The sequence below is a fragment of the Oncorhynchus tshawytscha genome, unplaced genomic scaffold, assembly GCF_018296145.1.
Source record: "Oncorhynchus tshawytscha isolate Ot180627B unplaced genomic scaffold, Otsh_v2.0 Un_scaffold_4_pilon_pilon, whole genome shotgun sequence".
Classification (NCBI taxonomy): Eukaryota; Metazoa; Chordata; class Actinopteri; order Salmoniformes; family Salmonidae; genus Oncorhynchus; species Oncorhynchus tshawytscha.
In genome coordinates, this window is record NW_024609834.1 from 2,243,722 (window position 1) to 2,265,791 (window position 22,070).

General features: G+C 42.3%; 1 protein-coding gene across 1 annotated transcript in view; it reads right to left on the minus strand.

Annotated features, from left to right (window-relative positions):
* The window catches only part of LOC112249262 (chromodomain Y-like protein 2), a 48,140-nt gene that overhangs the window by 12,327 nt on the left and 13,743 nt on the right, over positions 1 to 22,070 (minus strand). Inside the window, exon 3 of the mRNA XM_042319621.1 lies at positions 10,106 to 10,323. Coding sequence (XP_042175555.1) covers positions 10,106 to 10,323 — 218 coding nt within the window. The remainder of the gene's footprint in view (positions 1 to 10,105; positions 10,324 to 22,070) is intronic.

Below are 22,070 nucleotides of genomic sequence, written 5' to 3' on the forward strand. Positions count from 1 at the left end.
GCCAAAAGGCACATGAAGGACTCTCAGACCATGAGAAACAAGATTCTCTGATCTGAAGAAACTAAGATTGAACTCTTTGGCCCGAATGCCAAGCATCACTTCTGGAGGAAACCTGGCACCATCCCTATGGTGAATTGTGGTGGCAGCATCATGTTGTGGGGATGTTTTTCAGCGGCATGGACTGGGAGACTAGTCAGGATCGAGGGAAAGCTAAATAGAGTACAGAGAGATCCTTGATGAACACCTGCTCCAGAGCACTCAGGACCTCAGACTGGGGCGAAGGTTCACCTTTCAACAAGACAATGACCCCAAGCACACAGCCAAAACCATGCATGAGTGGCTTCGGGACAAGTCTCTGAATGTCCTTGAGTGGCCTCGCCAGAGCCGGACTTAAAACCGATCGAACATCTCTGGAGAGACCTGAAAATAGCTGTGCAGCGACGCATCCAACCTGAAAGAGCTGGAGAGGATCTGCAGATAAGATTGGGAGAATCTTGTAGCGTCATACCCAAAAAGACTCGAGGCTGTAATTGCTGCCAATGGTGCTTCAACAGAGTAAAGGGTCTGAATACATATATAAATGTGTTATTTCCATTTTTTTTATACATTTGCAGAAATGTCTAAAAACCTGTTTTTTCTTTGTCATTATGGGGTATTGTGTGTAGATTTATGGGGGGAAAAAACTATTTAATCCATTTTAGAATAAGGCTGTAATGTAACAAAATATGGAATAAGTCAAGCGGTCATACTTTGCGAATGCACTGTATGTATCCTGATGATTCAACCCTATACACTAATCACTGTAACCCTAAATAAAGAGTTGCAGTCCGCTTTAGAATGGGTGGCCAGTAATAAACTATTCCCGAACATCTCTAAAACTAAGAGCATTGTATTTGGTATAAATCATTCCCTAAGTTTTAGACCTCAGCTGAATCTGATAAAGAATAATGGGGCTACTGAGCAAGACTAAATTACTTGGTTTTTACCTTGGATTGTACACTGTCATGGTCAAACCATTTTGGTTCAATGGTTGTAAAGATGGGGAGAGGTCTGTCAGTGATAATGCAATGCTCTGCTTTTTTGGATCCCCACTCCACAAAGCTCGCCCTGCCGGCTCTAGATTTATCTTATCTTCCTTATTGCTCAGTCATATGGTCAGGTGCTGCAAAGAATGACCTAGAAAAACTGCAGCTGCCCAGAACAGAGCAGCATGTCCTGTTCTTCACTGTAATCAGAGGACTAATATCAATACTATGCTGCCAGTCTCTCTTGGCTACAAGTAGAGGAGAGACTGACTGCAACACTTCTTTTTATAAGAAACACTGTGCTTAAAAATGCCAAATTGTTTGCATGGTCAACATACACACTACTCTGACACACACACTTACCCCACCAGACATGCCACTAGGGGTCTTGTCACAGTCCCCAAATCCAGAACAAACGCAAGAAAACATACAGTATTATATAGAGCCATGATTGCATGGAACTCCCTTTCATCTCAGATTGTTCAAGTGAACAGTAAACCTGGTATAAAAAGGCAGCACTTCATGGCACAACGCCTCTCCCCTATTTGACCTAGATATTGTGTGTGTATGTACTGATGTAGGCTGTGTGTGATGTTTTAAATGTATGTAGTTCTGTCCTTGAGCTGTTCTGTCTATTAATGTCTTTATTATGACATGTTTTGTGTGGACCCCAGGAAGAGTAGCTGCTGCATTTGCAACAGCTAATGGGGATCCTAATGAAATACCAATTCAAATACCAAAGAAGTGGTTAGCTTGTATGAAGAGTTGAGGAAGGGCTGAAAGGGAGTTGTCACAAACAGAAATCATGAAAAACACTGCTTTATTAGATGTCAAAAGGGGTTTCCTTTGTAGCAGCTATAGTGAGTTCCCATTTCTAGTATTATTTCTTTCATAACTCCTATATCCCTCTGAGGGAGTTAAGTTGCACTAGCAGGAGGGTTACCTGCCTTTAGCGTGCTAACTCCGTGTCCCCTGGTGGATAGCTCTCTGTGGAGGGGTGCTTAGCCCGCTGACCTCAATCCACACAGACGCTGCATGGAGGGGAAAGACACACGGCCCAGAAGCCAAGCCTAGGGCAGCACACACACACACACACACACATACACACGCACACACATGAACACAAGCACAGTGCGAACACACATGCACACAGCACACACACAGACATGCATATATGCACACCCACACGCAAAGGACGCACAAGCACACGCTGACAAGTTAACACACACATATATTGCATACACATGCATTTTGCTTTTACAATATATATGCATGGTTCACCTTTACATTATTCATTCTACACTATACACACACAGTCTGTCCCTGATGCGGTGTAGTTTTCCTTCTCAGGGAGCTGACATGTAACATGGTTCTAGTCCAATTTGTTGTGGATGCCCCCCGCTGCTTCCTGGAAATGGCTCCCAGGCAGGGCCTGTGTACAGGGCGGGCTTCTGAATGACACTGTTTGGCTGCAGTGTCTTCACCACCACTACAGACAGCCTACCATGCCAGCCCCACCCCCTTCCAGTTGTGTCAGTATCACTCTCCTGCCCTGTCCGTCTGTTTGCAGGTTTAATTGAGCCGGATAAATTAATCTGACATCGGCACACACACACAGGAGCAGGCACACACACACACACACCACATCCGGCTGAAGTTCAGGAGGGTTTACGCAGTGTGTAGGAGATGTTAATTTGAGTTGACTGGGAGACTGGTTCATTTGGGTCAGGGGGTAATCAGTAGGATTGGACTATACCAGTATCGCGACACTCGTTAGTGTTCGTGGAAAGGAAACAAAACACGAAGCGGATTGAACTTCTTTAGGAAAACAGCCCTGATGTTGGAAACAAACATTATTGTGTTGTCATCCAGAGCCACATCTATTTATTTAACTATAGCACACTATTTTACATACAGCAGGTTTTTAAAGGACCAAAGACTTTGATCTGCTTCTTGTTTTCATTTTTGCCATGGAAAAAATATTGAGATACCGGTATTGTCCCTGACCTAGTAATCAGATTACATGGGTTAAGGTCAGCGAGTGGGGTGATGGCAGGGTTATGGAGGCTCCAGACGACCTCTGGGTTCATGGAATAATGGTCTCCCCCAGTGGGGGTTCCACATAAATACTGCATAGACCGAGACTCAAATAAACGCAATGATTGACTAGTGCTCTATGACATCAATACATACATGCATGATATACAGTGCATTCGGTAAGTATTCAGACACCTTGACTTTTTACACATTTTGTTAGGTTACAGCCTTATTCTAAAATTGATAAATACATTTTTTTCCTCATCAATCTACACACAATACCTCATAATGACAAAAAAAATGTTTTTAGACATTTTTACAAATTATTACAAATAAACTGAAATAAAACAATTACATAAGCATTCAGACCCTTTACTCAGTACATTGTTGAAGCTACTTTGGCAGCGTTTACAGCCTTGTGTCTTCTTGGGTATGACGCTACAACCTTGGCACACCTGTATTTGGGGAGTTTCTCCCATTCTACTCTGCAGCTCCTCAAGCTCTGTCAGGTAGGATGTGTAGCATCGCTGCACAGCTATTTTCAGGTCTCGCCAGAGAAGTTCGATCGGGTTCAAGTCTGGGCTTTGGCTTGTCCCGAAGCCACTCCTGTGTTGTCTTGGTTGTGTACTCAGGATCGTTGTCCTGTTGGAAGGTGAACCTTCGCCCCAGTCAGAGGTCCTAAGCGCTCTGGAGCAGGTTTTCATCAAGGATCTCTTTGAAATTTGCTCCGTTCATCTTTCCATTGATCCTGACTAGTCTCCCAGTCACTGCCGCTGAAAAACATCCCCACAGCATGATGATGCCACCACCATGCTTCATGGTATGGATGGTGCCAGGTTTCCTCCAGACGTGATGCTTGGCATTCAGGCCAAAGAGTTTAATCTTGGTAACATCAGACCAGAGAATCTTGTTTCCTTTAGGTGCCTCTTGGCAAACTCCATGCAGGCTGTCATGTCTTTTACTGAGGAGTGGCTTCCGTCTGGCCACTCCACCTTAAAAGTAATTGGCAACATCAAACGGTTTTGTGAAAAACGAGGCATCTGACTCAATGAAAGATTGAGTTGAATCAGTCTTTCTGCCCATAATTTCAATTAAAATCATACTTTGTAATTTATTTTGGTTTCATTATACAATTTATTCTTATTTTTGTTCAGTTGAGTCTCACAATTTCTCAATTTACAATAAGTTTCCCAAATCAGATGTCCGGCCAGACTTATTCAACATAATTCCAAAATGTAGATTATGGAGTATTGTGTGTAGGCCAGTGACCCAAAAAATCTCTGTATAATCCATTTTAAATTCAGGCTGTAACAACAAAATGTGAAAAAAGTCCAAGGGAGTGATTACTTTCTGAAGGCACTGTTTGAATGTTAACTGACTTTAGCAAATGATTGATTTCATAAACCATATTTCTAAGGCTAAATATATTAATAAGGGCTATTTTCTGCCCTTTCCTGGGGTAGCTAATCAGAAATAGACATCTGAAGAAAAAAAAAGACAAAGCATGAGTGATTCCCCAGACTGAAGGTTTTCACCCCCAACGATCCCTAATTTATCTGGCACAACTGGAGGAACATATGGCAGAGGGCAAATGTTCCATGAAAAATACTGGGTTGCATATGACCTTGTATAAGATTACGTCAACACTCCAGAGCCAGTTAAATATGCATTTCCATATACAGAGTACTGGTCATCTACAGGCTTGGTAAAAGGAAAGAAAGTGTCCAAGAGGTGGGGAGAGGGTAAGAGAGTGATTGAGGGAGCGAGCACATTAACATGGAGAAGACGAGAGGTGCTAAGAGTGAGACAGCTGTCGCTAAGTAACATCTGCTTGCAATAACATCTGCATGTGATCAATCAAATTTGCTTCGATTTACAATACAAACATGTAATTATGTCATGGCCTTCTGGGATGCACAGGGATGTGTCAGACTCATACATGACAGCATACAACTGCTTGCCATTAATAGCTTGATGCCTGGGGAAATAAGCAAATCAGCTGTCAGTCAAACGCACACAAAGACAGATAGAAAATCTTCTCTTGGGACATGTCTAAAGGAGGACCACAGCTCGGAAATGTATGGAATTATAGCATAGAAGAGCAGTATGAAAATACAGCACTTGAGAGTGGATGGGTAAGCCTTATTCCACACTTAAGCAGAAGGATTTTGTGCAAGGGAATCTTGCATATCACAAGAGCTCCTCTGGTAGCTCATGGCAGTTTTCTACAGTAAAAGTCACCAATGACATAAGCTCTTTTGAGGGTGTGAAAAAGTAAATTGAACGAACATTGGCCCTAGTTGTTGCAGCCATGTTGTGAGTTAGCCAGGACAAAGCCTCCAGTACCGTGGACAGTCAGAGCAGTAGAGGAACTAATTGGTCAATTAATACCAGCTTTTCAGCAATGGTAATGATCAGTTAAGGACCCGCTGATAACTGGGCACCAGTGTCATTTGAGAGGCAGTGGGGCTTCTCCCGTATCGACTCTCAGCATTTTTTCACCGCCACTAACGCTACGTAATGGATCGGCGTTTGAGCCACTCAGTACAGTTGTTTGAAGTGAAGAAAGTACTGCGGAGAACCACTGTGAAGGCATACTTTGACAAAAGACATCTTTTACACAAACACAATCCATTCCCAGTGTGTAATACAAATAGAAACAAACTCTTCTACGCTGAGTTCAGGCAATAAAAGTCTTTTGGCAGCAAAATGTAACACCATCGGTGAGGTATTCATTTCTCTGTCAGATTCCAAGAACACAGGATGAGATGTTACTATCCTTTGTGCAAGCACTTCCAAGAGTTAATGAACAGTGAGCGTGGTGAAATTTGGGGAGCGCATCGTCAGTAGTGTACCTTTGGTTCCTAGGGTGTTTCGGCCTTTCACACTATACACCCTCCCCAAAGGCGGCCAGCGACAGGGTGATCAATCCTACGCTTGCGTCCCATTCCCAATTAGTCATAGGAGTTGCCTTGTTGTTGATAGCCAACATCCCATGGGACTATGCATGGCAGGGGCGTCCTCCTCCCTGAGTCAAGCATTGTTGACCGCATACCTCCTGGCCCTCTCACTTCGGGGCCCAGCTGGGGTCTTTCCTCTTCATCCAGAGCCACTGACTGCTGCCTTCTGCCGCCTCCGATACAGCTTTGATTGCCGAACGCTGGCTCTGGCCCTTAATTCCCAGGTCTCTAAGCAGTCTGGTTGTAGATGTTGCCACAAAACCTCTGCAGCCCACCTCCACTGGTCGGACTTCTGTGTTCCAGCCATGATGCCGTGCTTCGGCAGCTAGATCAGCATAGCGCAGATGTTTTCGCTCATAAGCCTCATCTACTGAGTCCTCCCAGGGTACTGTGAGCTCAATGGTGAAGACCTTATTGAGTGACGGGACCAGAGCACCATGTCAGTTCTTAGGGTGGTGGTTGCGATCTCCGGAGGAAACACAAGTTGCCAGCCAATGTCAGCTAGCATTTTCCAGTCGCGGGCCAAGCACAGCTGGTCTCGCTCTAATGGTGTAGAGCCGCTCTTCGATGGTTTAGCCCCTTCGCGGACAAAGTTTGTCCGTAAGGAGTGTGATGCTGCTGTGGGTGGTAGGGAGTTGGTGGCAGCTCGCTTGTCCTCCAGGGCAGACGCAAGGTTTTTAAGGACTTGGTTGTGACGCCAAGTGTAGCGTCCTTGGGTGAGGCTTGTTTTACACCCTGTGAGAATGTGCCTGAGGTTGGCTGGCATGGAACAGAGGGCACAGTCCGGATCTTCACCATACCATTGGTGAAGATTAACTGGTGTTGGAAGGACGTCATATGTTGCTCCGATGGAAAAGCTCAACCGCCTCGCTTCCATGGCCCACAGATTCTTCCAGCTGATCTTCCTCTTCTCCACACTGTCCCATCGAGTCCACTGTCCCTGTTTGGCAAGAGAGACTGCCTTGGCCCACCTTGCAGCCTCCTCCTGATGGCGTACTTCCTGCACTACCATCTTCCGCCGCTCGGGTGCAGTGGCCTTACTCCAAGCAGCACGGCTAGTTAGCCCAAGGCCTCCTCTCCCTTGCTGAACATGACCCACAATGTCAGCATGTCTGAGGGCTGCTGTTGCCTCCTGGACTGCTTTTCCTGGCCTCCATTTTCGCCCAGTTGCCAAGGTCGGCGCGTTGTTGCTCACCACTGGGTCTCGAGATTCATTCAGTGTCATCTGGAGCCTGGTTTTTGCACACTTGAATTCCTCTGTTAGACTGGTGAGGGGCAGCTTGAGGACACCATCTCCATAGAGGCCTATGGTGGTAAGGCATCGTGGAACTCCGAGCCACTTCTTTAAGTAGCCTGTGACTCCCCTTTCCATCTTCTCCACTGTTGAGTTTGGAACCTCATACAGTGCTAAGGGCCACAACACCCGGGGTAGGAGACCAAACTGCAGACACCAGGCCTTTAACTTTCCAGGTAGCTGGGTGTTGTCGATGGACTGTGGGCTACTACTGATGTCTTTGCACAGCTGTTGCACCTGGTCTTTGTCCTTCAGGCTTGCATCATACCACCTTCCAAGGCTTTTTACCGGCTGCTCAGACACTGTTGGGATTTGGTCATCTCCGATGAAGAATTTCAGGTCAGAGAGTACTCCCTTCACAATCGAGATGCTGCGTGACTTGGATGGTTTAATCTTCATACGGGCCCAGCTGATGTTCTCCTCGAGTTTTCTGAGCAGTCTCCTGGTGCATGGGACAGTGGTGGTCAATGTTGTAATGTCGTCCATGTAGGCTCTGAGTGGAGGGAGGCGGAAACCAGAGTCGACTCGCTGTCCACCAGCAACCCATTTTGAGGATCTGATGATAACCTCCATTGCCATTGTGAATGCCAACGGAGAAATGGTACATCCCGCCATTATACCTACATTTAGGCACTGCCATGAGGTGGTGAACTCTGAGGTGGTGAAGCAGAACTGCAGATCCTGGAAGTACGACTTCACCAGGTTTGTGATAGTGTCCGGTATGTGGAAAAATCTGAAGGCAGACCACAGGAGTTCATGGGGCACAGAACCAAATGCATTGGCGAGGTAGAGGAAGACTACATGGAGGTCCCTTTTCTCCACCTTGGCCATTTGGATCTGGTGCCAGATCATGCTGGAATGTTCCAAGCAGCCAGAGAACCCTGATATTCCTGCCTTCTGTACAGATGTATCGACGTACGCATTCCTTTGCAGGTACTCGGCCATCCTCTGGGCAATGACCCTAAAGAAGATTTTACCCTCGACATTCAGTAAGGAGATTGGGCGGAATTGGCTGATGTTCACTGCATCCTTCTCCTTAGGGATCAGGACCCCGCCTGCCCTACGCCACACTTTGGGTATTATCTTCTTCTGCCAAGCTGTTCTCATAAGCCTCCAGAGGAACCTCAGGACGTCTGGTGCGTTCTTATACACTTTGTACGGGACTCCATTTGGCCCCGGGGCTGATGCTGTTCTTGCCCGTCGAACTGTGTTTTCCACCTCTTTCCATGTCGGAGGGCTGGTCTCAATATGATGTTCCGGGGGTTCAATGGGTGGGATATCTGATGGGATGGCCAGATGTTCATGTCACTTTGAGTCAAAGTTTGTTGTTCTCAGGTGCTCCTCTAGGTCTTTCTTTGTTGTTTTTAGAGCTCCACTTTTTTCCTTTGTGAAGAGACTTTTAAGGAACTTGAAGGGATCTTTATAGAATCGAGTTCTAGTTTGCTCTTTCTTCCTTCTGCGTTTCCGTAGGTTCTCTGCTCTACGGAGGGATGCCAACCGGGTTTTGATGTCAGCCTGAAGTGCCTCTATGCCCTCCTTTTCCACTTCCGAGGCCTTCTTCCACTGTTTCTTAAGCTGCCGCCTTTCTTGAACGAGGCACTTGATTTCTTGTTGCCTCCTGGAAACTGGTGGGGTTGGAACCTTTCTCCCGCCTTTTGCCTCTTCCACTCCAAATCTTTCTGTCCCGTACTCATAGATGATGTCCCCCATCCTCTCCAACTTCTTCTCCACTGTGCCTCGAAGTTTCTCGAGGGTCAAGGTAAGGTCAGTATTCACTGTTTCCCACAACTTCTTGTCACTGGCGCCAGGCCACTTCACATACGGTCTGTGCCCTGGCAGTCTCCTCTCGACTGCAGGTCTGGGAGGCTGGGTGAGTTCCACTCCTGTTGTTGGTTCCACCTCAGTTGTTACTTCGGTGCTTGAGTTTACGTCCTCCATGACAGTGGTACTGATGCACTGCAAACTATGGTTTACGTCCAGTTGCTGTGCTTCATTCGACTGATTTGATCGCTTTCACAGAAAGTAATCAATGCGAGTTCTCTGTCTCTCTTTACCCAAACACCCCTTCTTCCCCTGGTGGATCCTCAACCCATGGTGTGATGTAACTTTCCTCCAACCACAGACACATACCTGCATCTGTTTGTGGCCCACTGTTGCAGCAGAACTTGTGACAGTTGCTGTGGTGTTCTCTTGTGCTGTGCTCTCATTACTCGTAGTCGTAACTGGGCACATAACTGGGCACCAGTGTCATTTGAGAGGCAGTGGGGCTTCTCCCGTATCGACTCTCAGCATTTTTTCACCGCCACTAACGCTACGTAATGGATCGGCGTTTGAGCCACTCAGTACAGTTGTTTGAAGTGAAGAAAGTACTGCGGAGAACCACTGTGAAGGCATACTTTGACAAAAGACATCTTTTACACAAACACAATCCATTCCCAGTGTGTAATACAAATAGAAAAAAACTCTTCTACGCTGAGTTTTATGTCAAGGCAATAAAAGGCTTTTGGCAGCAAAATATAACACCATCGGTGAGGTATTCATTTCTCTGTCAGAATCTTCCTATTGAGATATCCTTAGAAATCACATAACACAATAGTCTGCAATGGGCCGTAATTCAGTCGATTCACATTGTTACTCATTTACAATGTGAGGCAATGCATAGTGACATATACATTATGTAGTGCTCCGGTACAACAGTACATACAAGGGAAGAAAATACTAGGTACTGAATTATTCAAAAAGGCAATGCATAGCTTATGAGTCCTATTTCTGTGTGTCAAAGAATCTACCTCTGGTGTTAGTGCGTTGTTGTCAGACGTCTGGCTGGAGAGCAGCACGTGCGTGAAGCCCTCCTCCTTCCTGACGACAATGTCACGGAATCGACAGTTGGTCTCGTTCTGCCGCACGTTGTACCTCAGCCGCTTGTCGAACACGTAGCCTTTGTCCTCTCCAAGCTTCCTCTTCACAGAGCTGTGCAGATTCACCTCACCGTTGGAGAGTGTGGAGCCTGTTGGAACATATGGAGCAGAGTGAGTGATGTGCAGAGTGTGTGATGGGCAGAGTGTGTGATGGGCAGATTGTGTGATGGGCAGAGTGTGTGATGGGCAGAGTGCGTGATGGGCAGAGTGCATGATGGCAGAGTGCGTGATGGGCAGAGTGCGTGATGGCAGAGTGCGTGATGGGCAGAGTGCGTGATGGGCAGAGTGCGTGATGAGCTGAGGATCCATCAGGAGTCAGAGCAGGGCACCCTAATTTAGAGACTTTCCTGGAAAACGACATGGTGCATCTCAAGTAGAGGTCGACCGACTATGATTTTTCAACGCCGATACAGTTAGAGGACCAAAAGAAGCCGATACCGATTAAATCGGACAATTCTTATATATTAATAATAAGTAAATGACAATTACAACAATACTGAATGAACAATGAACACTTATTTTAACTTAATATAATACATCAATAAAATCTATTTAGTCTCAAATAAATAATGAAACATGTTCAATTTGGTTTAAATAATGCAGTTGGAAGTGTTGGAGAAGAAAGTAAAAGTGCAATATGTGCCATGTAAGAAAGCTAACGTTTAAGTTCCTTGCTCAGAACATATAAAAGCTGGTGGTTCCTTTTAACATGAGTCGTCAATATTCCAAGGTGAGAAGTTTTAGGTTGTAGTTATTATATGACTATTTCTGTCTCTACCATTTGTATTTCATATACCTTTGACTATTGGATGTTCTAATAGGTACTTTAGTATTGCCAGCCTATCTCGGGAGTTGATAGGCTTGAAGTCATAAACAGCGCAATGCTTGAAGCATTGTGAAGAGCTGCTGGCAAAACGCACAAAAGTGCTGTTTGAATGAATGCTTACGAGCCTGCTGCTGCCTACCATCGCTCAGTCAGACTGCTCTATCAAATCATAGACTTAATTATAATATAATAACACAGAAATACGAGCCTTAGGTCATTAATATTGTCAAATCCGGAAACGATCATTTTGAAAACAAAATGTTTATTCTTTCAGTGAAATACGGAACCGTTCTTTATTTAACCTAAAGGGTGGCATCCATAAGTCTAAATATTGCTGTTAACAATTTGTTTTGTTAACAACGTTGTTTAGAATCAATCCTCAAGGTGTTTTTCACATATCTATCGATGATAAATCATTCGTGGCAGTTTAGTTTCTCCTCTGAAGAAATGGAACGCGCATGGACCTAGAGATTACGCAATAATTTCGACGCAGGACACCGGGCGGACACCTGGTAAATGTAGTCTCTTATGGTCAATCTTCCAATGATATGCCTACAAATACGTCACAATGCTGCAGACACCTTGGGGAAACGACAGAAAGGGCAGGCTCATTCCTGGCGCATTCACAGCCATATAAGGAGACATTGGAACACAGCGCCTTCAGAATCTGGGGCATTTCCTGTATGAAATTTCATCTTGGTTTCGCCTGTAGCATTAGTTCTGGGGCACTCACAGATAATATCTAAACGTCAGAGTTTTTTCTTTCCAAAGCTGTCAATTACATGCATAGTCGAGCATTTTTTCATGACAAAATATCTTGTTTAAAACGGGAACATTTTTTATCCAAAAATTAAAAGAGCGCCCCCTATCTCGAAGAAGTTAAGTAAAATTCTGGAAAATTAGTTCGCAAAGAGTCAGGCGGCCCAAACTGCTGCATATACCCTGACTCTGCATGCAATGAATGCAGAGAAGTGACACAATTTCCCTAGTTTAAAATTGCCTGCTATCCTGAATTTCTTTTAACTAAATATGCAGGTTTAAAAAAATATGATTTTAAGAAAGGCATTGATGTTTATGGTTAGGTACATTCGTGCAACAATTGTGAATTTTTCGCAAATGCGCTTTTGTTAAATCATCCCCCGTTGGCAAAGTTGGCTGTCTTTGTTAGGAAGAAATAGTCTTCAAACAGTTCACAATGAGCCAAGCGGCCCAAACTGCTGCATATACCCTGACTCTGTTGCACAGAACGCAAGAGAAGTGACACAATTTCCCTAGTTAAAAGAAATTCATGTTAGCATGCAATATTAACTAAATATGCAGGTTTAAAAATATATACTTCTGTGTGTTGATTTTAAGAAAGGCATTGATGTTTATTGTTAGGTACACAGTGCGTTTTTCGCAAATGCGCTTGTTAAATCATCCGTTTGGCAAAGTAGGCTATGATTCAATGATAAATTAACAGGCACCGCATCGATTATATGCAACGCAGGACAAGCTAGATAAACTAGTAAAATCATCAACCATGTGTAGTTAACTAGTGATTATGTTACGACTGATTGTTTTTTATAAGATAAGTTTAATGCTAGTTAGCACCTTACCTTAGCTCCTTGCTGTACTCGCATAACAGGTAGTCAGCCTGCCATGCAGTCTCCTCATGGATTGCAATATAATCGGCCATAATCAGTGTCCAAAAATGCTGATTACCGACTGTTTTGAAAACTTGAAATCGGCCCTAATTAAATCGGCCATTCCGACCTCTAATCTCAAGGGGTGTACTTGAGCCTCTTCATTGGAAGACTTATTCAGAGACAGCTTTTGTGCACACAGTAGTACTGAAAGTGCCAGCTCAGCTTGTGACACAATAGACATGCAAATCATATTTTAATATTTAACTTCTGTTGAGCTGGGATGTGCATTACTGATATCAAAGCAAAAAAACTTGGTCATCTATTAGAGGTCAACCGATTAATCGGAATGGACGATTAATTAGGGTCGATTTCAAGTTTTCATAACAATCGGAAATCTGTATTTTTGAGCGCTGATTTGCCGTTTATTATTATTTATTTTTTTACAACTTTATTTAATCTTTATTTAACGAGGCAAGTCAGTTAAGAACACATTCTTATTTTCAATGACGGCCTAGGAACGGTGGGTTAACTGCCTCGTTCAGGGGCAGAAAGACAGATTTTCACCTTGTCAGCTCAGGGGATCCAATCTTGCAACCGTACAGTTAACTAGTCCAACGCAATAACGACCTGCCTCTCTCTCGTTGCACTCCACAAGGAGACTGCCTGTTACGCATATGCAGTAAGCCAAGGTAAGTTGCTAACTAGCATTAAACTTATCTTGTAAAAAACAATCAATCATAATCACTATTTAACTACACATGGTTGGTGATATTACTAGATATTATCTAGCGTGTCCTGTGTTGCATATAATCTGACTGAGCATACAGGTATCAAAGTATCTGACTGAGCGGTGGTGCGTAAACATTCATTTAAACAGCACTTTCGTGCATTTTGCCAGCAGCTCTTTGTTGTGCGTCAAGCATTGCGCTGTTTATGACTTCAAACCTATCAACTCCCGAGATGAGGCTGGTGTGACCGAAGTGAAATGGCTGGCTAGTTAGCGCGCGCTAATAGCGTTTCAAACTTCACTCGCTCTGAGCCTTGGGGTGGTTGTTTCCCTTGCTCTGCATGGGTAACGCTGCTTCGATGGTGGCTGTTGTCGTTGTGTTGCTGGTTCGAGCCAAGGGAGGAGCGAGGAGAGGGACGGAAGCTATACTGTTACACTGGCAATACTAAAGTGCTTATAAGAACATCCAATAGTCAAAGGTTAATGAAATACAAATGGTATAGAGGGAAATAGTCCTATAATAACTACAATCTAAAACTTCTTACCTGGGAATATTGAAGACTCATGTTAAAAGGAACCACCATCTTTCATATGTTCTCATGTTCTGAGCAAGGAACTGAAACGTTATCTTTCTTACATATCACATATTGCACTTTTACTTTCTTCTCCAACACTTTGTTTTTGCATTATTTAAACCAAATTGAACATGTTTCATTATCTACTTGAGGCTAAATTGATTTTATTGATGTATTATATTAAGTTAAAATAAGTGTTCATTCAGTATTGTTGCAATTGTCATTATTACAAATACATTAAAAAAATATATATAAATATATATATATATATATATATATATATCTTTTTTTTATAAATCGCCCGATTAATCGGTATCGGCTTTTTTGGCCCTCCAATAATCGGTATCGGCATTGAAAAATCATAATCGGTCGACCTCTATCATCTATATTGCTCTGTTTGCATGTCTATTCAGACTCTTTCTTAAAATACTCCCTTGAAAGAGTGAGAAGGCTATATCAATTTTCTTTGTCATCAGGCAACATCCCCATTTTGCATGCTGCTCTCTTGTCAACGTATCATAACTATTGAATCAGACCCCATCTCGATTCTATTAGTCTCTAAGTCAATGAAAGAGGAATGACTGCAAATGAGCAGAGAGAATGGATTCACACCAAGGCCCCAGTCTGGGGTAAACTATGGCTGTGACAACATTCAAATGGAAGACCATGATCCTCAGAGAGAGACAATGTGACTCATTTTGTTTACAGGTCTACATAGAACCATTACTGAGCACTGCTGATCACAGAAGACCAAACAGGGACCAACATTTAGTTACTGACCAAGGCAAACATAACTTGACCCATTGAGAGATTAGCAACTACAATGATCATTTATTCTATTCCTACAAATATATTTTATCACAACAAATGTTTCAGCACAACTATTCTATGATCTGATTTGACCATGGGAAAAAGAGCTAGTGTAATGAGGTGCGTACTGGCGGCAGAGAAGTCAGGCGCAGGAGAGAGAAAACTGATTTACCACGGTGTCGTTTAATTAACATAAACCACCGTCAACAGAACAATACATGAAATGGGTCAAACAAAACCCTGTAATCACCAGCATACCATGCACAAGCACTACAAGAAACAATTACGGACAAGTACATGGGGGGAACAGAGGGTTAAAATACACAACATGTAATTGATGGAATTGGAACCAGGTGTGATGGAAGACCAGAGAAAACCAATGGAAAATCAAAAGTGGATCGGCAATGGATCAGTGACGTCGACCGCCGAACGCCGCCCGAACAAGGAGAGGGACCAACTTCGGCGGAAGTCGTGACAGCTAGTGTAAATGCTGGCAAACCGTGTTCAAACCTTGGCTTGATCCCTCAGGGGTAGGTAGGCCTTTCAGAGTCCCCAGACCCCAGCCAGATGTTAGACTCCAAGGCTAGCTGTAAGCGTGACAGACATTTCTCCTCGGTTATCTTAGACATCATAGATTATCACTCGACCAATAAACTATTACACTCGTTGCGATGAGACCATATTGAGGCAAATGTTTCTATGAAGGCAAAGTGACACTAATGAATCCGTATAGTGGAAGTATATAGATTGATGACATTAAAACGTTAACCCTGTCCTGCTTTCACGATAGACAGAGGTAGAGACGATAATGCAAAGCATAAGGGACTGTAGCTAATTTGTGATCGACCACCTTGATTCGGTCTTATGTGGAAAAGTTTTAAATTGTGTTTTTTACGTTGGACAAAAGTAGTGATTCACAGCTACAAAATGGTATATCATACACTGCAGATGAGGAACAATGGGAAAGTAATTCTGCTTTGAAAGTTAAACTTGTAACCTCACTTTTGAGGAAATGTCCCTTGAATGTTTTGGTACACCTACTGTAGAGCTCTTCTTTGTCTACACATTGGACGGGGCTAAAGGTTAGCCCCATCATCGTTCACACCCTCCTAACCTTTAGCCCCGCCCATCTCTTTAGAGATTTACATGCGAGGCCATGTGCTAAACAGAGTGAGTAAGGTATTGTAGTAGAGACCCAAAGATTTCAAGACTAAAAGTGGTGAATGTAGTAGCCTACAATAAGGAAAAACTCCAGGTAACAATACACTATGTAGTCCTTTGCCTATATACTAATCTGACTTTAGTGCAGGTAATGTTGTTGTTCACATTAACGTCTTTGGTAAACACACACAATATCAAACACAAAGGTGTAAACAGTACAGTGAAATGGTTACTTGTATATTTGCATAGTAGCAATATCAAAACAGAAAGTGTTCTGATAAAAATGTTGTATAAATATGTTATAATTATTAGATGATGCTTACCGAGACACACCTAAATTGATGGGTCATGTGAAAGAACTGCTTTAACCTCCCACCAGTCACATCTAGCTGGGATTGGTCACTATTGTCTAGACATGTACACATGTTTATGAAATGCAATAGATGGCCGTATTCACCCCCAGACACACCTGGCTAACTTGATGGGTCATTTAATCTGGCAAAGTCTTTTGTTTAGACATGTAGCTAGCTAGGTAAACAATGAATCATAATCCCAACCATACTACTAGCAATACAAACTGATTGTCATAGCTAGCCACCATGCATGAAATGCTGTAGTATGTTTCTGCAGGTAGCTAAAGCTAACCAACTAACGGTGACTAACCCCATTCAGTACAAATTTGCGCAACCGCGACATTCAAACAAGGCCGCAATGAAAACTAATGGGACTGTAGCAACTGTGTTGACATCAAAATCTGGGGTGTGAACTACATATCTATTCAAGCGTTGATTGACATGGTAGTGGCTCTATAGAGAAAAAAACTGACCCCTCCGACGCTGTATGTTAAATTGTGACGTGTCATGACATAACGTACAGCACACAAAAAGCAACTAATTCTGTCTTACACCCTCTCTCCACCAGGTGTAGCACTTCCCTCACCATTTAAAAACAAGAAAGGGACAGAGACAGGGTAAGGGAAATACCTAGTCAATTTTTGCATCATCACTGCAAGCTATCATGACTCATTGCCTTCTTGAATCATGCAGCTTCCCAACCCGCCCCTTTTTTTTAAACAGACGGAGCTCATTGCCTTCTTGAATCATGCAGAGATGGGCATCATGAAGGTCTCGTCATTGATTTTGTTGGAAAGAGGAGAAGTTGTTCTTTACAATGGTATTGGTATTACAGTTGATCTGGAAGTATTACGTTTTTGGGGCGTTAAAATAAGGTAAATTGTACGGACCAGCGCAATGTACAAAAGTGAGTTAGTTCACGTTAGGTTCATTGTTAGCTATTTAGCTAACATTAGGCTAGAACTAGCAATGCAAAAGGCTTTCTGAGATACAAATAATATTACTACAAATAATATTACTACACAGATCATACACGCAACATTAGCCAGCGAGCCAGCAAGCTAATGCTCGCTAGCTAACAGTTCACTTGCAATGAAAACAACTTTTTTTGACAAAATTAGAAAAGTATAATATCTGAAAATGTAGCTAGACTCTTACCCGTAAACATGGATGAATTCTTCAAAGCATTCTGGGAATCCCTTCAGCTGACTAAATAAGTTGTCCTGTGTTTCTGTTTTGTTTGTACAACACGTTTGGTCCGCGTTGTGTCAAGTCACTCCAGTTCACACTGACCGTGTGCAGAAAGTAGTCCATCACAACTTTTTCCCACTGATCTTTGTCGATAGCACCTGGTAAATTCAGGGCAGAAATGTTGTTTTGAGCAGTAGCAATTAGAGGTCGACCGATTATGATTTTTCAATGCCGATACCGATAATTAGAGGACCAAAAAAAGCTGAAACCGATTAAATCGGCCGATTTTTATATATATCTATTTGTAATAATAATGACAATTACAACAATACTGAATTAACACTTTTATTTTAACTTAATATAATACATAAATAACATCAATTTAGTCTCAAATAAATAATGAAAAATGTTCAATTTGGTTAAATAATACAAAAACAGTGTTGAAGAAAGTAAAAGTGCAATATGTGCCATATAAAAAAGCTAACGTTTAAGTTCCTTGCTCAGAACATGAGAACATATGAAAGCTGGTGGTTCCTTTTAACATGAGTCGTCAATATTCCCAGGTAAGAAGTTTTAGGTTGTAGTTATTATAGGACTATTTCTCTCTATACTATTTGTATTTCATATACCTTTGACTATTGGATGTTCTAATAGGTACTTTAGTATTGCCAGCCTAATCTCTGGAATTTATAGGCTTGAAGTCATAAACAGCGCAATGCCTGAAGCTCAGCAAAGAGCTGCTGGCAAATGCAGGAAAGTGCTGTTTGAATTAATGCTTACGAGCCTGCTGCTGCCTACCACCACTCAGTCAGACTGCTTTATCAAATCATAGACTAATTATAATAACACACAGAAATACGAGCCTTAGGTCATTAATATGGTCAAATCCGGAAACTATCATTTCGAAAACAAAACGTTTATTCTTTCAGTGAAATACGGAACCGTTCCATATTTTATCTAATGGGTGGCATCCCTAAGTCTAAATATTGCTGTTACATTGCACAACCTTCAATGTTATGTCATAATTATGTACAATTCTGGCAAATTAATTCTGGTGTTTGTTAGGAAGAAATGGTCTTCACACAGTTCACAATGAGCCAGGCGGCCCAAACTGCTGCATATACCCTGACTCTGCTTGCACAGAACGCAAAAGAAGTGACACAATTACCCTAGTTAAAATACATTCTTGTTAGCAGGCAATATTAACTAAATATGCAGGTTTAAAAATATATGCTAGTGTATTGATTTTAAGAAAGGCATTGATGTTTACGGTTAGGTACACATTGGTGCAACGACAATGCTTTTTTCGCGAAAGCGCTTGTTAACTTCTTGGTGACAGGGGGCAGTATTTTCAAGTCCGGATGAAATGCATGCCCAAATTCAACTGCCTGCTACTAATCCCCAGAAGATAAGATATGTATATTATTAGTATATTTGGATAGAAAACACTGAAGTTTCTAAAACTGTTTGAATCATGTCTGTGAGTATAACATGATTTATATTTTTATTTCTGAGTTTTGTGTCGCGCCTGCAGGGTTGAAATATGTTTTCTGTCTTTGTTTACGGAGTTGCTACCCTCAGATAACAGAATCATTTGCTTTCGCCGGAAAGCCTTCTTGAAATCTGACATGTTGGCTGGATTCACGTGTAGCTTTAATTTGGTATCTTACATGTGTGATTTCATGAAAGTTTGATATTTATAGTAATTTATTTGAATTTGGCGCACTGCATTTTCACTGGCTTTTGGCCAGGTGGGACGCTAGCATCCCACATATCCCAGAGAGGTTAAATCACCGTTCGACGAAGTAAGCTGTGATTCAATGATAAATTAACAGGCACTGCATCGATTATATGCAACCCAAGACAAGCTAGATAAACCAGTAATATCATCAACCATGTGTAGTTAACTAGTGATTATGAGAAGATTGATTGTTTTTATAAGATAAGTTTACTGCTAGCTAGCACCTTACCTTGGCTCCTTGCTGCACTCGCATAACAAGTAGTCAGCCTGCCACGCAGTCTCCTCGTGGAGTGCAATGTAATCGGCCATAATCGGTGTCCAAGAATGCCGATTACCGGCCGGCATGAAAACTTGAAATCGGCCCCAACTAATCGGCCATTCCGATTAATCGGTCGACCTCTAGTTTGAACGAATGCTTACGAGCGTGCTGCTGCCTACCAACGGTCAGTCAGACTGCTCTATCAAATATCAAATCATAGACTTAATTATAATATAATAAACACACAGAAATACGAGCCTTAGGTCATTAATATGGTCAAATCCAGAAACGATCGTTTTGAAAACAAAATGTTTATTCTTTCAGTGAAATATGGAACCATCTGAATAATTTTGCACTGCCTAATTTTTCAGTTTTTGATTTGTTAAAAAGTTTGAAATATCCAATAAATGTCGTTCCACTTCATGATTGTGTCCCAATCTTGTTGTTGATTCTTCACAAAAAAAAGTTTCCACAGTTTTATATCTTTATGTTTGAAGCCTGAAATGTGGCAAAAGGTCGCAAAGTACAAGGGGGCCGAATACTTTCAATGATCCAAAACAAAAGCAAAATCTACAATGGAATGGCAAGGCACTCGCAGCTGGCGCTACAAAGTATTAACTTAAGGGGCTGAATAATTCTGCACGCCCAAAGTTTTTGATTTGTTAAAAAAAGTCTTGTTGTTTGATTCTTCACACTTCATGATTGTGTACAAGGGGGCCGAATACTTTCGCAAGGCACTGTACTTGTGTATTGATTTTAAGAAAGGAATTGATGTTTATAGTTAGGTACATTTGTTCAACGATTGTGCTTTTTTCACGAATGCTCTTTTGTTAAATTGTCACCCTTTTGGCGAAGTTGAAGTAGGCTGTGATTCGATGACAAATTAACAGGCACCGCATTGATTTTATGCAACGCAAGACAAGCTAGTTAAACTAGTAATATCATCAACCATGTGTAGTTAACTAGTGATTATGCTAAGATTGATTGTTTTTTATAAGATAAGTTTAATGCTAGCTAACAACTTACCATGGCTTCTTGCTGCACTCGCGTAACAGGTGCCTGCCACACAGTCTCCTCGTGGATTGCAATGTAATCGGCCATAATCGGCATCGAAAAATGCAGATTACCGATTGTTATGAAAACTTGAAATCAGCCCTAATTTAAAAATTGGCCCTAATTAATAGGTCGACCTCTAGTAGCAACACTTTTTCAGTTCTCCAAGGATTATCTTCACATACTGAGCAGCTCATGTTATAGACAGAAGCATGCTACATGGCAGACCAATCCAAACTCATCTCTCTGCATGTCAAGCCCAGCCATTATCTCAGCCAATCATGGCTAGCGGGCAGGTTCCTGCCTTTTTCTGTGGCTAAACCAACTAGGCTCGTAATTTAACTATTGTATTTCTATTTACACATGGCTTACAAGTTTGTTATTAAGACACATGAAAGATCACATAATCCAGAAGGCATTTCTGTCAAAAAAGGAATTTTATAAAAATAAAAAGATTACATTCAAATGCCTCTCCTGTGAAGTAGTGACGTACGACCTGTTTCACGTACGACGTGAAACAGGTCACATTTATGAGCCCATTGCTGTGTCTTTCAGCTGGGGTCTAAGTGACTCTGGATTGGAAAACAATAATAATCTGTGGAAAGACACAAAGGGTTTCTGTGGAAACACAGATGTTTTATGCTTTTTACAAGAGTTTCAGACAAATATGTGCCCTGCAAAAATCACTGTTCAAGTGTAATACAAGCATGCCTGCTTTTGGCTTTTCTTCGTATGTTTGACGCAAATCGAATCTTCCATTCCTCTCAATTTAAAAAAAAAGCTGTTGCGCAGCAACACTGCATTCCTGGAGACGAACAATGTATACGAAATGCTTCAGTCTGGTTTTAGACCCCATCATAGTACTGAGACTGCACTTGTGAAGGTGGTAAATGACAATTTAATGGCATCAGACCAAGGCTCTGCATCTGTCCTCGTGCTCCTAGACTTTAAGTGCTGCTTTTGATACCATCGATCACCACATTCTTTTGGAGAGATTGGAAACCCAAATTGGTCTACACGGACAAGTTCTGGCCTGGTTTAGATCTTATCTGTTGGAAACATATCAGTTTGTCTCGGTGAATGGTTTGTCCTCTGACAAATCAACTGTACATTTCGGTGTTCCTCAAGGTTCCGTTTTAGGACCACTATTGTTTTCACTATATATTTTACCACTTGGGGATGTCATTCGAAAACATAATGTTAACTTTCACTGCTATGCGGATGACACACAGCTGTACATCAATGAAACATGGTGAAGCCCCAAAATCGCCCTCGATAGAAGCATGTGTTTCAAACATAAGGAAGTGCTAAATACGGCTGCTAGAATCCTGACTAGAACCCCAAAAATGTGATCATATTACTCCAGTGCTAGCCTCCCTACAATGGCTTCCTCCTGTTAAGGCAAGGACTGATTTCAAGGTTTTACTGCTAACCTACAAAGCATTACATGGGCTTGCTCCTACCTATCTTTCTGATTTAGTCCTGCTGTACATTCCTACACGTACGCTACGG